Source organism: Podarcis cretensis, assembly GCF_951804945.1.
Source record: "Podarcis cretensis genome assembly, chromosome: Z".
Lineage (NCBI taxonomy): Eukaryota > Metazoa > Chordata > Lepidosauria > Squamata > Lacertidae > Podarcis > Podarcis cretensis.
In genome coordinates, this window is record NC_137184.1 from 43,902,097 (window position 1) to 43,916,391 (window position 14,295).

The 14,295-nt window shown below is 45.6% G+C and overlaps 1 protein-coding gene across 4 annotated transcripts; it reads right to left on the reverse strand.

Annotated features, from left to right (window-relative positions):
- Positions 1-2,947: 2,947 nt before the first annotated feature.
- Positions 2,948-9,177, reverse strand: SLITRK2 (SLIT and NTRK like family member 2). 4 transcript variants are annotated; one of them, XM_079962724.1, is made up of 2 exons: positions 8,824-9,177; positions 2,948-7,020 (listed from the first exon to the last, which is right to left on the reverse strand). In XM_079962724.1, the coding sequence occupies exon 2, from the start codon at positions 6,975-6,977 to the stop codon at positions 4,404-4,406; it is 2,574 nt and encodes an 857-aa protein (XP_079818850.1). In that variant the 5' UTR covers positions 6,978-7,020; positions 8,824-9,177; the 3' UTR covers positions 2,948-4,403. The 4 variants fall into 4 exon arrangements, with proteins under 4 accessions (XP_079818850.1, XP_079818852.1, XP_079818849.1 ...); XM_079962726.1 differs by having other exon boundaries at positions 2,948-8,240; XM_079962723.1 differs by having other exon boundaries at positions 2,948-8,256.
- Between the last annotated feature and the right edge of the window lie 5,118 nt (positions 9,178-14,295).

The following is a 14,295-nucleotide window of genomic DNA, read 5'->3' on the forward strand; positions in this document are numbered from 1 at the left end:
AAAAAAATGGCCCCAATAAAATTTATATTAATTTTTTTCCTGCAAATATGTTTGCAAAATGTTGGAGTTAGTTATCCCAACTTGTTTTTTAAGCAGCTAGAAACAATGAGCTGACAGGATGAAAATAAGAAATCCTATAGAAAATAGAGTTCCTGCTTATGTAAAGATAGAGGAGAGTAAAAGGAAGATATTGCCTGTTTGTTTTTACAGAGTGGTAAGATGTTTGCCCTTGATAGAGAACAGCAAGCCTGAAACATGTAGGGACAAATTTCTATCATGCATTAGGGTGCTCTCCTCCTGGCTTTTGTTTGCTTGTTTTGCATTTTGTGTAGATTTTGCAGGAGCCGCCTTGGAAGATTGAGAGATGGAGGTACGAGTGTGCCAGGAAAAGGAGAGAGAGTGTCTGTGTTCCCAGGCTGTGTTCAGTCCCTCCCCCTCTTCCTCCTGGGCAGTGCTTAATGGAGATGTGCTGGGCTCAGGAAGTCACAGCATCTGACTGGGGAACTTTTCCACTGGTGCAGAGGTGAAGAACATTTTTGGCTCCACCACTGGCCAAATCTGACAGGTGGGCAGGACTGCAGGGACTACAGGGACACGGAAGCAAGGGGAATGTGGCAACCAGGTTGCACACTGAACAGCACACAAGAAAAGGTGGAGAGTAGTGTTAAGGGATGGAAGTCAAAGGTTTGGGACTTACAGTAAGTGCTGATCCCTGGGTCCCCATGTACTAGTATTATTGCTCTTACAATAGAAAGCAGCATCACTGGGCTGCAGCTATGGACGGGTGTATCTTATCAATTTTGGTTCCTCATTTTTCCAATATCAAATTCAGTTCTCCACATTTCTGCAGCAGTTCATGACTGCCCCTGCTCATGAAAATTTGTCAGCATTTTAGTGCAAATTGCTCTGTAAAAACATATAATTTGCCCAACACAGAAAACTTTTGTAAAGCAGTTTTCTCTAATATAATGCATATCTGTGCACATTACTTGATTGGAGAACTGTATTGCAGAATTCAGTTGTCTGTGAATTTTGAGGGATGGCTGAATTTCAGTTCATGTATCATTTCAGAAAGTTGAGAATTATGTAGGTTCACCTTTAAATGTGAACTGAATTGAATTTCTGTCCCTCCTTAGTTGCAGGGCATGCTGAAAAGCATGCTTCCAGAGAGACACTTCACCATCTCTGTTTGCTCAGGGACCTAACTTGCATATATCATTGCATATGCACATTCTATGCGAATCTGTATCATGGGCAAATCTGCAGCAAATATACACAAGGGACCAGAACAAGACTGGTTTTGTTGTAAATAAGAGCAAGTCATTGGGAAGGAGAAGGGGGAGAAATAAGACTTTTAAAAACCTAGCAACACACTTGGAGGAGGGCATACCTGCTTCCTGTTCTCAGCAGTGACTGTGGCACCACAGCCAATTTTTCAGGTGCTAGAGGTGATGGGCATCTGGATTTCCACATCCCTACCAACAGAACCCTTTGATGTTATTGGGAGAATTAAGCAAATGTGTGACTCTCTCTTACGGGAATCAACAAAATGTAATAGATGCTGACGTTTGGGTTGTAGCACACACCCCAGTTACATATGCCATACAAAGGAACAAGAGCCAACAACTGCTACTCAGGCAGCAACACCAGCAAGGGAAGATCAACCTGGCGTAGGACTGGATGTTCTCCTAAAGCTCAATGATGTGTTATGTCGCTGGGAAACTGATCACCCTCCTCTAGCTTTTCCATCCGCTGTCCTTTGCTTATGGGTCTGTCTTTATATGTTGTAAGGCTGATGGCAGGGATAATAGCAGTATGTTACTATTGAGTTGTAGAATTACGAATGTATTCCCTCAGCGCAAGGATTTCTGCTTGCAGAATGGAACTTTCCCCTTCCCTCCCCGTGCACATCCTAAATCTGCTCTATGCCCCCCCAAACTTCCAGAGCATATATGGAAAGGCATAGGGTATGTGTGAGGAGAGGAGTGGGTGGGGAGGACTGTTGTGCCAGCTGACACCTATTTCTATCTATAGCTGTATCTGAACCCTCACCATGAGAAGCAAAAGTTAGCGGTTGGGAAGTTGCGTTGCTGAGCATCTCCTTTCCCTGCAGAAGGTCCCAGGTTCAATCCCCAGCATCTCCATGGAAGGCTGTGAATGCCCCCTGTCAGAAAGCCCAGAGAGCTGACAGTGTAGATAGTACTGAGGTAGATGGACCAATGGTCTGACTCCTTGTGAGGCAGCTTAGTATGTTCTGAAGCATTTTGTTATTTCTTCTGTCCAATTAGCAGCACAAGTCTTGCCAAGGCAACACCAAAGTAAAGCCCATTGAGTTCAATGAGGCATAGTTCTAGATAATTTGGTATAGGTGGGAAAGTGAGACAGGAGGACCCAAGTTCTCCAAACAGCACTCAGCAGCATGGCAGTACTGGGAGAATCCATGTGTTCTTCGTGCATTTCTAACTGGAGCAACTGGTGTAGGCTTTCAGAGGTGTGTGGGGAGAATGGGAAGGTTTTGGATACAAGGATCCCTGATCCAGCCCTTGAGAAAAGGGATTACCCCTTTTGCCTCTACTATCCTGCAGTGGTGAGGAGAGAGGCCTGCTGAGGTAAGATCTCTTGTCTCTGTAAGCAGACCTCTCACTTTCCCTTCAAAGAGATCAACCCAGAACATCCTTAGGGGAGGTTGGTGTTCAACTAAATTCTCCTTAGGGAATTTACTGGGCCACAGTTAGGCATGTACATTGAGTTCAATGGGCCTGCTCTGAGTAAGACCAACATTGGATGCAGACCTACTGACCCCTGGTATACCCTCCCAGGAATACAGAATTGCTGCCTTGGATATATGTTAATTCCTTGTCATTTTTCTGATGTGTATGGATGACAGGGTGTGCGTATTTAGATTCAGTAAAATCTAACACAAAGGAATTAGACCCAGGACACTCCGTAGGTTTTCTGCAGGGAAAGGGATTTTAATCCAGTTCTACTCCAGACGCTGAAAATCCTCTGCAAGGTTGTCCAAGATTAAACAAGCACTTTCCTTATTCAGGGTGATATATGGAAATACCTACTGGTAGACATGCTTAGCATAAATAAAATATTATGCCTGGAAAGAAAAGGGGGGATGAAGATGCCCCTCCCCCGCAGTTTAATTTTTTTCCTCCAGCATGAGTAAGGTAAACGCCTGTCATTAAACGTATAAAAATATCTAATTTTACTGCAGAAAAAAATATTTACAGGTAGAGAGTAATGTTCTCTTAATTAGGCAAAGAACCTGGGGAGGGGGAAAATGAAAACACTGAACACTACAATGGTGTTAGGAGCTGCAGTGTAGCGAAGATGGGATATTGGTTGAATAGGGTCCTTATCATGTTAAATGTCTTTTTATTAATGAACTATCACTCCCAACTGGGGCAGCCGAGCGCCCCAACCCACTGATAATTTTTTAGCTGATTGCAATCTTCCAGGTAAAAAATAACAAACCTGACATGGGGAGGGGAGAAGATGTTGATGGGGGCTGGGAAAGAGTGAAACTTACACAATTTACAATTCAGTCTATTTTTAAAAAAGCCTTTGAACTAGAATCACTTAACAAAGACGGGCTGATTTTTGCTGTCAGTGAAACAGCAGCCCCTTTCAGCTGAATGCAGCCGACACGTAAGATATCTATTTTTTACATTTCCTTCTTTTTAAAATAATTTCAAAAAGAAAAAATTACACAACACATTAAAATAGATTCAGGTTTCTCAAAGCTAAGCGCAACACTTAAGTAATAAGGTACTTAAAGTGCAAAGGCACTTTAATGCCAAAAAGGGAAAGGAAAAAAGAAGTGACGCCCTGTGGCTGCACTTGGTAATTGAAAGAGCTGTACTGACAATATTATTTACAAAAAAGGGGGGGGGGAGGAGAGAAGAAACGGTCTAAGTCTGGGGAGGAGAGAATTTTTGGAGAATATCTATTCCCTTTCAAGTGTATGGGAGGGGGGAAACTTCCCCCTCAGCATCCTTTCACTGTCCTATGTCCCCACCCCCACCCCAGAAAGAAATGTAGGCAAAACTGCTCCAATAAAAACATTAAGGTTCAGCCTCAGTTCCCAAAGGGCTGAGGGATGGGATGTGGAGAAATCCAAGCAATAACTTAAAAGGGACATAGCAGAAAAAGAAAAGCACCCATCATAGCCCTGGCATTGTAGAAGGGTTGTTTGAGAATTTAAAATGTGGAAACTCTTGAGGATTTGACACATTGCCTTGGTCTGTCAAGTTCGGAATTGGGTTAGTGTTTCCTTCCTTCCTTCTTTTTTTTTTTCTTTCTTTTTTTCTTTTCTTTCTTTCTCTTTTTTAAAAAAAGACTTCTCCCCCAGCAAATGAATCCTCAGCCCAGCCTTTCCCAACCCTGGCTCCACTTCACAGCTGACTTATGGCAGTTTGTTTTTCCAGAACTTCGAGGTAGTCTGGTTCAGTCTGTAGTTTCTCTTGCAATAAAGGAAGTTCAGGTTTGGATTGCTCTGAAAAATATTTCCGGGGAGTCCCATACAAAACTGTTTTATTTATCCTGTCCTGGTTTTGTCGCCTTGACTCATAGGAAGGTGTGAACTGTCTTTTGGGGAGGGTGCAAAAGTTATAATGGACCAGGCTTCCACTGGGCAGCTCCTTGACCCTCTCCACTATGTTTTGATACAGCAGCTCCGGTTCCCTCGAAAAGCCCTGTTTCTCCAGCATTTCTGCTGCAGTGATTGTAAATGCTAGGCTGGCAGAGTCCTCTTTCTTAGGCTCAAGATTACTGTAGCTGTACTCATGGAGATTCCTATAGTAAGCCACTGGGTCTCCTTCTTTCTGCATGTAGATGGGGTTCTGGCACATCTGGCCGACAGGAGGTGGGATATAATTATACACATGCCCTTCTGCTTTATCATGTGCCTCGCTATTGTAGCACCCATACTGCAACTGGAAGGAGCTTACGTCAAGATTGTTGGCACTGCTGGGAACGCTTGGCATACTCTTGCGACGTTTGAGAACAAAGACAAACAGACCAGCCCCGAAACAGACAGACAAAATAAACACGACCAGAAGGCCTAAAATTAAGACAGAAAGAGGGACTTCAGTACGTATTTCTGGATAGGAGCTGGGAAAAATACTGAAGGCCTGTGGTATGTCTGTGTTCAGATTTGGCAACAGAAAAGAAGAATCCAACAGATTGGGGTTCTCAGGGCAGATGGCCTCCTTGCTTAAGGTCTTGAGATGTGCTCCAGCATGCTTGGTTGGAGAGTCACAGATGACTTCATTAATAACAACGGGGGTCCCCAGCTGCTGGTTGTTTTGCTCTGTGACTCTTTCAATCCAGTTCCTCAGCCCCATGATGTCGCAAGTACAATCCCAAGGGTTTTCTTGGAGGTCAATCTGAATCAGAGCTGAAAGCTGGTCAAGGACCCCTCGCACTGGCAAGTATGAGAAATGGTTGTTCCTCAGGTTGAGTCTGGTCAGGGTTGTGCCCCCAAACACATTGTCAGGCAGGGACCTCAGCAGATTGTTGTTCAGAAATAACAGGTGAAGGTTCCCCAGGGCATCAAAGGTACGTGGCAGGATATCCTTGATAACGTTATACTCTAAATAGAGGTACTGCAGGCTATACAGCCCTTCAAACATGGAAGGGTACAGGATCTCAAGGTAATTACCATTGAGATAGAGTCGGCGTAAACTGGTGAGGTTAGAGAAGGCACCTTCTTGAATCACTGCAATCCTGTTGTTTCCCAAATGCAACAAATCCAATGAGCTGTATTCCAAGAGATCTGTTTTGTAGACAGTTTGCAAGTAATTACTTGTGAGATAGAGTTTCTTTGGACTGCTGGGCCTTGGGTGGAGATCAGAGATGTTGCCAATTTTTTTCTCTTGGCAGTTGACATTCAACCCACTGTCAGAGCTTTGAGAAGTGCAGGCGCAGCCATTTGGGCAAGTGAGTGGCACAGGGGACTTGGTCTGGTAAACCATGATAGGCCCAAAGATCTGCCTGTCTTTAGACACTGTGACCCGTGGAGTTGGGCGATTCCTTGTTTTGGGTGGGCGACTGGATTTCGGGGCTCTGGTGGCACCAACGGCTGAATTAGTTGTTGGGGGAAATCTCTGGGCGTGTGTGTCAGAGTGTGAGGAATGCTTCTCCTTCTGGTTGGAGTCACCTGCACTTTTTCGTGGGCAAAGATCCTGCCTTGTGAGTTGGGTGACATCTTTGCCATGCAACCGGAACGGGGTCTCACAGACTATCTCCCCTACAAAGACAGTGATGGTGTCCAGCCAAGCCTTGAGAGGCAGGAGGTCACAGGTACAGTTCCATGGATTCTCCTCCAGCTGGATTTCCATGATGCCTCCAATGTGTTCCAGGACTCCAGCAAATGGCATCATCTTCAGCCTGTTCCCTCTGAGGTCCAAATGAGTTAGCAGGACAAAACGGAACACATTGCTGGGCAGTGACAATAAGAGGTTGTCATTCAGGATCAAGACTTTCAGTTTGTTGAGCTTGCTGAAAGCCCCAGCCTCGATGGCACTGATGTAGTTGTAGTCAGCCTGAAGGTACTCCAGGCTCTCCAAGCCTAGGAAAGTGTCCTCTCGGAGGGTTTCCAGCTTGTTGTTGTTGAGGTGTAGCCTCTTAAGGGTCCGAAGGCCTACAAAGGCCCCAGCTCGGATCTCCTGCATGTCGTTGTTGCCCAGGTGCAGGGTCACTGCATTGGAGTAGTTGACAAACTCATTTGGGTAGAGGCGAGTGAAGGCATTGCCATTGAGGAAGAGCTGGCAGATCTTGGATGGTGGCGGCACGAGGAGGCTGACGGTCGTAAATCCCTTGTTTTCGCAATTAATGTTCAGCACGTTCTCCTTCTCCTCGCAAGGGCAGCGGCTCTTGCTGCAAATGTCTTTGGCAGGCTTGCGGCTCTCTGTCGGCCAGATCCCAGCCACTGTGAAGACACTGAGCAGCCAAGCACCCTTCAGCATCTTTATGCTCCGTCCAGCCCAGCTTCTGCGCGGACAGGCAAACCTGGAGGGAAGTGTGGAGGGAGGAAATCAGAACCCTGGTTAAACAACAACAACACTGGCAATGGCCAGCTGGCAAGGTAGAAAATTCAACAGCTCTGTGTGCTAAACTTGGCATGCATTTCAGGGCCTCCTTTCAACAAGAGGGCCCCTGCCACCTTTCACATGTCCCCTGCCATCTTCTTGGTTCCTGACTCCCATCACCTTGATTCCACAGGCTTACAGTCTGTTCCCTCTATTATTTGGTCTTCTTTACCAAGCTTTCCTGTTCTCTGCCAGCTCTGCCCACCCCCCTGAACTCCTGGGAAGGGGGTCAGAAAGATGTGGAAAGCATTAGCTTGCTAACAGCCCCATGTCCTACTTAACTCTAGCATCCCTGCTCTCTACCCTCCATCAGCCAGGTTGTATTATTATAGCAATACTTCCTGACCTGACAGTTCTCTGGAGTTCCTTTCTGCTTTTCCTCTTTCACCCTCCCCTGAAAATCCATGCACTCCCCACCCCTCCCTTGCCACTTTTGTCCAAGGCAGGAGCTGCGCTCATCCCCCACAGCTTTACCCAGCTAGCCCTGCCTGCTTCTTTCCGCCTCCCACATTTTCACAGCAATCAAAAGCTCTCAGTGCTGTGGAGTAGACTCTCAGCCCCATAATTTCCATCACGATCACTCGCTACCAATCCCATCAACTCATCAAGAGCTGTAACCAATGCCTTGGTTGGGTCCTGTCATCTTCCAGAAGAGCAGGAAAATATTAATCAGAGAAAAGAAATCTTGCCTCTTTCTTTCTTTCAATCTGTCTGTCTCACTCTTCTTTCCTCCTTCTTCTTTGTATATAATTCAATTACTTCCTAGTTTACCCAATAGGAAGGTTGGAAGGAGGTACGTGAGTGTAATGGAATTGATGTCCCCCCACAAACACTTTAAAAAATGTTCTGTGAACCTTGCAGACCCAGGAACCTTTTGTTCTTAACTCTCTCCCTCCAAAATTTCAATAGGATTTCAGCACAGCCTTAAATTACCTGACATAGATTGGGGGTGGGAACTGAAGTCCACTCCACTTCTCTCACCACATGTTTGATGACTGTAGACCTTGCTGCTGTAAACCTTTTGACCTTCTTTGCTCTCTTCACTCAATCTTTTCTAAAACCTATTCCAGCATTATTATTTTTGTACCTCTAGTTCAGGGAAGGGAAAATCCAAAGGAAGCATCATATCCTCTTCCACCTCTTCAATAAATAAATACTGTAATTGTTTAAAGAAAATCAGACATCTGAGAATCCCGACAAGATCTAAGCATTTGAGAACTCTGCACCCCTAAACTCCCCCCTCCCACTTTCTGTACAATTGAAGCATCCTCACACCATGGGGGAAGGAGAAAGCTGAAGGGACCAAAGTCAGCTCCAGACACCCAAAACTGAACTCTCCCCCCCTCCCCGTGCCTCTCCCCTCCAAAATCATTTGTCCTCCTGAACTCTCCAGTGCCCTGCGCTTCCTTTGAACCACTGCCTGGCTCCTCTTCCGCAGAGGAAACAAGGGTTGTGGGGAGATCAAATACGACTTGAGACCCCCTTCTAGCTCTCCACCGCCCCACATCTCCCTCAGATCCCTTGTCCTTCTCCACTTATGTTGGTTTTCGCAAGGTCAGGAATACTACAGAAATAATACACCGCCACCCCCCAAAAATCCCCTCTCCTAAAAAAAACCTCTAGCAGCTTCGGGTGAAAAGAGCCGAGGCGGAAGCGGGTTGGGGGGGGGGGCGTTGAAGGAGGCAGGCATGCTGGCGCCAGAGCCAAGGGCTGCGGTACTCACTCATCAGGAGGAGCGGAGCCTGCCCTCCTTCGCCTCTTCGCGCAGCCACGACGCCTTCAGCATCCTCGCCTGGGAGCCGGAGGAAGCGAAAAGAGCGCCTTGCAAGAAGGTAAGGAAGGACCACCGACGGGATGGTTTTTTCCCCTCCTCTGTGACTCTCTCTCCGGGTAATGCTCAGCGGGACCTTTGCAAAGCCTCCCCTGCTGAATCGACTGCTGGGATAAGACAAGGCTGGGAGGAAACGGTAGACGAGGCGTGGGCAACCAGGAGAAGCAGGCAGCAGCGCTCGCTTCTCGCTCTCCAGCTCCGACGGCTGCCAAAGCACTTTGAATGGGCAGCCTTTTGGCAGGCTCGCCTTGGACCGAGCTGGGGGCTGACGTCACGCGCGGGGATGGTGTTGCTGGGGCAGCCGGGGAAACACGGGGCGGAGACTCTTTTTTTTTGTTTGTTTGTTTGGTTAAAAATATATTAATAATAAAAATAAAGGCTAGATTCCCCCTCCCCCACCCACTCCTGTCGCTCTTCCAGACTGGCACAAACGACTGAGCTCTTCCAAAGCTCCAGGGTCTCCTTCACTCTTGTGGACCATGATACGCGCACACTCACCCTCCTCCAGGAAGGGAGGAGAAAGGCAATGAAAGCGAATTATGGACTCTGAGCGTGACGGGGGAAGAACCCCACCACCCGCCCCAACTCCACTTCTGTGCTGTTGGCAGAATTCGATCGCGGCTCTTCAAAGAGCCTAAAGAATCGCTCCGCTGGATCAGATCAAAGGGACAGATATCTTTCCCGCACAATAGCCAACCAGATAGGAACGACAAGGAGGTGTCTTATACTGAATCAGAGCATTAGTCCATCTAGCTCGGCATCGCCGCCACTAAAACCAAGTTCTCCGGGGTTTCATGCGGGGGGCCTCTTCTCCGCAGCCCTACCAGGCGATGCTGAGACCTTCTCTGGGGACCGAGCCTGGGACTTTCCTACATTGCAGGCGGTTGGACTAGATGACCCTTGGGTCCCTTCCAACTCTACAATCCTACGATTCTATGATTCTCCATTCATTTTTTTTTTATAATAATTTTTATTAATTTTCCACAAAAGTAATAAAGAACAATATAAAACAATACAACTTCGAGCTCATCAGTTCATTCCCTTCTTTCTTTGACTTCCCCATACCTCCCCATCCCTGCATCCTTGTTTAGTAATTCTTTAGCAACCCTTAGGTCCATTATCTTAATTCCCTTTCATACAAAATTTCTTAAGTTTTTTTTTATTTACTGCTGCAATTCTTTACTTCTTACCCCCTGACATCTTAGCATTCCTCAATTTTGCAATTATTTTTAAGATATATTTTGAATTTCTTCCAGTCCTCTTCCATTGTCTCTTTCCCCTGGTCCCGGATTCTGCCCGTCATCTCGGCCAATCCCATAAAGTCAATCACCTTTGTTTGCCATTCTTCCAGAGTAGGTAGTTCTTGCGTCTTCCAATACTTTGCCAGTAGAATTCTTGCTGCTGATTCTCCATTCAAAACAGATGCTCTACCACTTTGAGCTATCACTCCTTCCCTCCAGCAAGCCCACAAGCAGGGCGTGAATGCAGTAGCTGCTGCCCCTCAGCTCCTGGGACTCAGTGGTACCACTGCCAATGAATCTAAAGTCTCCATTAAGTATGGTGGTAAATGGTCACTGGCCGAGGTCTATCTTCCATGTGTCTGTCCAATGTCCCTTTTAAGGCCTCTACATCAATGCCTAGCCATCACAACATCTTGGCAAATTCCATAAATGAACTATGCTGCATCGTGGGTGTAAGTCCTTACTTTCTTCTAACCTGTAACTATTGACTATCCATTTTATTGCTACACCATGCTACCTCCTCCTTCATCCTTCCATTATTGCCAGTCTCTTATTTCTCTTTCCCAGTTATTTTCCATCTTCAGTCTCCTCCCCCCCCCACACCTTACCATTGTCAACATTCTCCTGCTGTTGACTAGAAGAGATCAGTATGAATGGGCTATCACAGATCTCTACCTCTGCAGAAAGAGTTTTCCTTTCAACTCCCATCATCCCAAATGCTGTTTGATTGAGTCAGTTCACACATAAATCATTTATCCATTCATTCGGAAGAATCATATCCCACCTTTTGGCCTAAAGGACCACTGGGAAGCTTACAACAGTTTGAAATAATGTATGTCTGCGCAACACATACATAATCCATACAACCTAGCACCAGCTAGCCTTTTGACTGATTGATGAGGCAGAACATCATTACAAGCAGTGTTTTTCCCCCTTTAAAAACACACACACACACACACACACACACACACACACACACACACAATGTTTAGAGGTACTCTCATTTTCCTACTCAAATTGAAATACTGCCCCTCAATGAGGCCAAACTTAGATTCACAAAATGCTTAGGGGTATGCATACCCCCTGCATTCCCCCAGAAAAAAGCACTGATTACAAGTGTAGAGAAATCAGGGGCTGTGGATGTGCTTCACCAACAGCTAAAGGCAGGACTGGGAAATATCCTTGTCTGAAATCCTGGAGAGCTGGTGATAGTCAGTGTAAATGATACTGAGCTAGAAGGATCAATGGTCTGACTTAGTATATGGCAGCTTCCTATGTTCCATCCGGGAATACCATAGCTCAGTAGTACAACATCTGCTTTGCATGAAGAAGAATCCAGATTCAGCAACTCTACGTAGGGCTGAGAGAGAGTTGTGCCTCAAATCCTTGAGAACTGCTGCCAGTTAGTGAGGGCAGCACTGAGCTAGATAGACCAATGGTCTGGCTCAGCACACAGCATTGAAATATTTTGCTATGTATGTACAGCCCAAAATCTTCAAGATATGGACTGTGTCACTGACCTTTAGTAGTACTTGATGCATCATTAACAGTTTGAGTGTTTACTTAGCATCACTCTCCACCCTGGATGTTTATCATGGCCAATGCACACATCATGGTATGCCGTACATTATGATAAACACCAAAAATATTTAGTGTACACCAAATAAGGCAAACAGAAAACATTTCTCTTACACAGATAAATGCCCCTCTCTGCCAAGTGTACATTTGGTGGCATACCTAGGTTTTACTACTGTGTCATGAGTGAATTGAAGCAGTCCTTAGATACCCAAAACGAAGCCAAATCCACCACAAACAGAGATGCTGCCTGAAAACCTAGATTAATTCTACTGGTGATTTCCATCAATTGAACCCAGTGCTCTTTTCTTTTTTCTTTAAGAAAAAAAGGGTGCCAGTAATCTGGTACATTGTGAAGCTGTTAAAGTAAGTGCCACGCTTTTAACATTTATTTTCTTTTGTAGGGGAGTACTGCATACCCCTCAGTGCCCCTAGAAAAAAAGCACTGACTGCATCTAAGGGATATAAATATGATCTCGGTGCAACACTACGATACATAAAACACTGGTAATCTTCAAGCACCATCTGAAACCATTCTTATCTCACCAAACATTAGGTGGTTCCTTACACACTGCTTCTGGGAAGGGGTGGGTGTGTGGGTGTGGGTGTGGGTGTGATTTTGAATTGCTGCCTTTCTATATATTTGTATGATTCTAAAGGCTGTTGTAAGTCACCCAAATCCCTGCTAAATCAGACCAGCAGCCCACCTAGTCCAGAAACTGATTTTCAACAGTGATTATTCAGATGTTATTTGGGCTGCTCTGGATAATGTAACCTGTGTATCTTACACCAGTGTGGCTTTGGTAAAGCTCTGTGCATTTTAAAGTTCCATTAGAACTGGAGTTGTTATTCCTCTGATGCACTATCAAAGCATATCAGTACACAGACAATAGAAAATTCTTCATATGACATGGTCCTAAGTCCAAGGTGTGATGATGGTCACTTGCTTAGCTGGCATTAACAAAGAGTACTAGACAAATTCTAGATGGGTTGGCTATGTGGAACTTTCACATACAGGTACAATATACCAGGGAATAATATCAGATGATGAAAACAAACCCTGCTTGCAAGTTCACCAAAACACCAAGCTGACCATTGTGAGCAGTGGCAGATTAAGGGCAGCACAGCCAGTTCCACCACACTGGGCTCCAAGCCTAGTGGGGCACTGCAGGGTATCACAACTATGACATAGTGAATTGAGCAGAACGGAAGGCAAGTGGTTGGGGGGGGTACCAAATTCTGGCCTTTCACCAGGGCATTTCTGAAGGCACGTGAAGCTTGAGGAACACAGTCTCGGTCTGCAATGCTATGGCGTCCTAGGAGGCCACTCCCACTGAGCTCAGCTGTGACTTCTGCTCTCACTGCAGCAAATATCTGTGAAGTCAAAAGACAAGAGGTGGAAGAGGACCATACTTGTACCTGCTGCCTGCTGCCAGCATGTGAGAGATGCTCACAGTTAGGAAAGTTCACATAACTTCATATTTGATCATCTAGCCCAGATTGGGGAATCTATTCAGTTGGAGGGCTGCATTCCTTTCTGGGCAATCTTCTAATGGCCACATGTCCATGGTGGATAAGGCCAGAGGCAAAAGTGAGCAGAGGAGCAATTGAAAATTTCACCTTTCTGCTTTAGACTAGTTTCCACAGACACTCATGCACCCCACTCTGTTATCCATTCAGACAAGCAAGAGTCAGTATCAGAGTTCAAGGGCACATTCCATTCAGGCAAAAATACAGAGTGTAAAGCATGGACCAGGGAGGGTCTGGGGGGGGTATTAAAAGGATCAGATGAAGAGGTATGGTGGGCCATATTCCTACCTCAGGTCTAATGTTCAAGCTAAATATTGTCTACTCTGGCACATACTGGCTCTACAGGCATAGGACTTTCTCATTACCCTTATTCTTTTTACTTGGAGATGTCAGTGACTGAACCTGGGATCTTTTGCATGCAGAAACAAAAACACCATGTACTCTACCACTGATCTATGATTCATCCCTCTTCAGTTAGGCAAGAGGACATGTCTGTTAAAACTGTTTAATAAGGAGTTTAATGTTTTCATCTTTCATGTATGTTAGTTCACTATTCTGTGCAACAGCAGCCCTATATGATGATCCTTTTCCACCACAACTAAGATGCAGAGTTGACAGGCTGGCCTATGCAAAGAATTCCCTGCACAGGTTAGACTTGAGATGGGGTAATCAAATGCAAAGGAGCACCTGAACAGGAAGCTGCCCTGTACTTAGGGCACTGAGCCTCGGGACAATGCAATATTTGTTTGTATGGAGAAACTCCATGTCCCTGAGGGCCCCATGAGGACTTCTGCACTCCTTGTACAGTGATGGTATTGAAGAGAGAAATTAAGCAATCACTTAGTTTTTCTCCTCGATCTCACATTCCTTCCATGCAGCTGTTGAGGGTAGCAGGTCCATGTTCTCTTTTGCTTCTGTTCATGTAAAATACAATGGAATGGGATCTCATCTAAGATAAGTAGTCTAAATTAATCATTTTTCTTTACCCTTTCACAGTAAACTTTGACTGCTGGGACAT

Bases quoted from the DNA above. Each gene is read 5' to 3' on its own strand.
- SLITRK2 (XM_079962724.1), bottom strand. From the start codon at position 6,977: ATGCTGAAGGGTGCTTGGCTGCTCAGTGTCTTCACAGTGGCTGGGATC.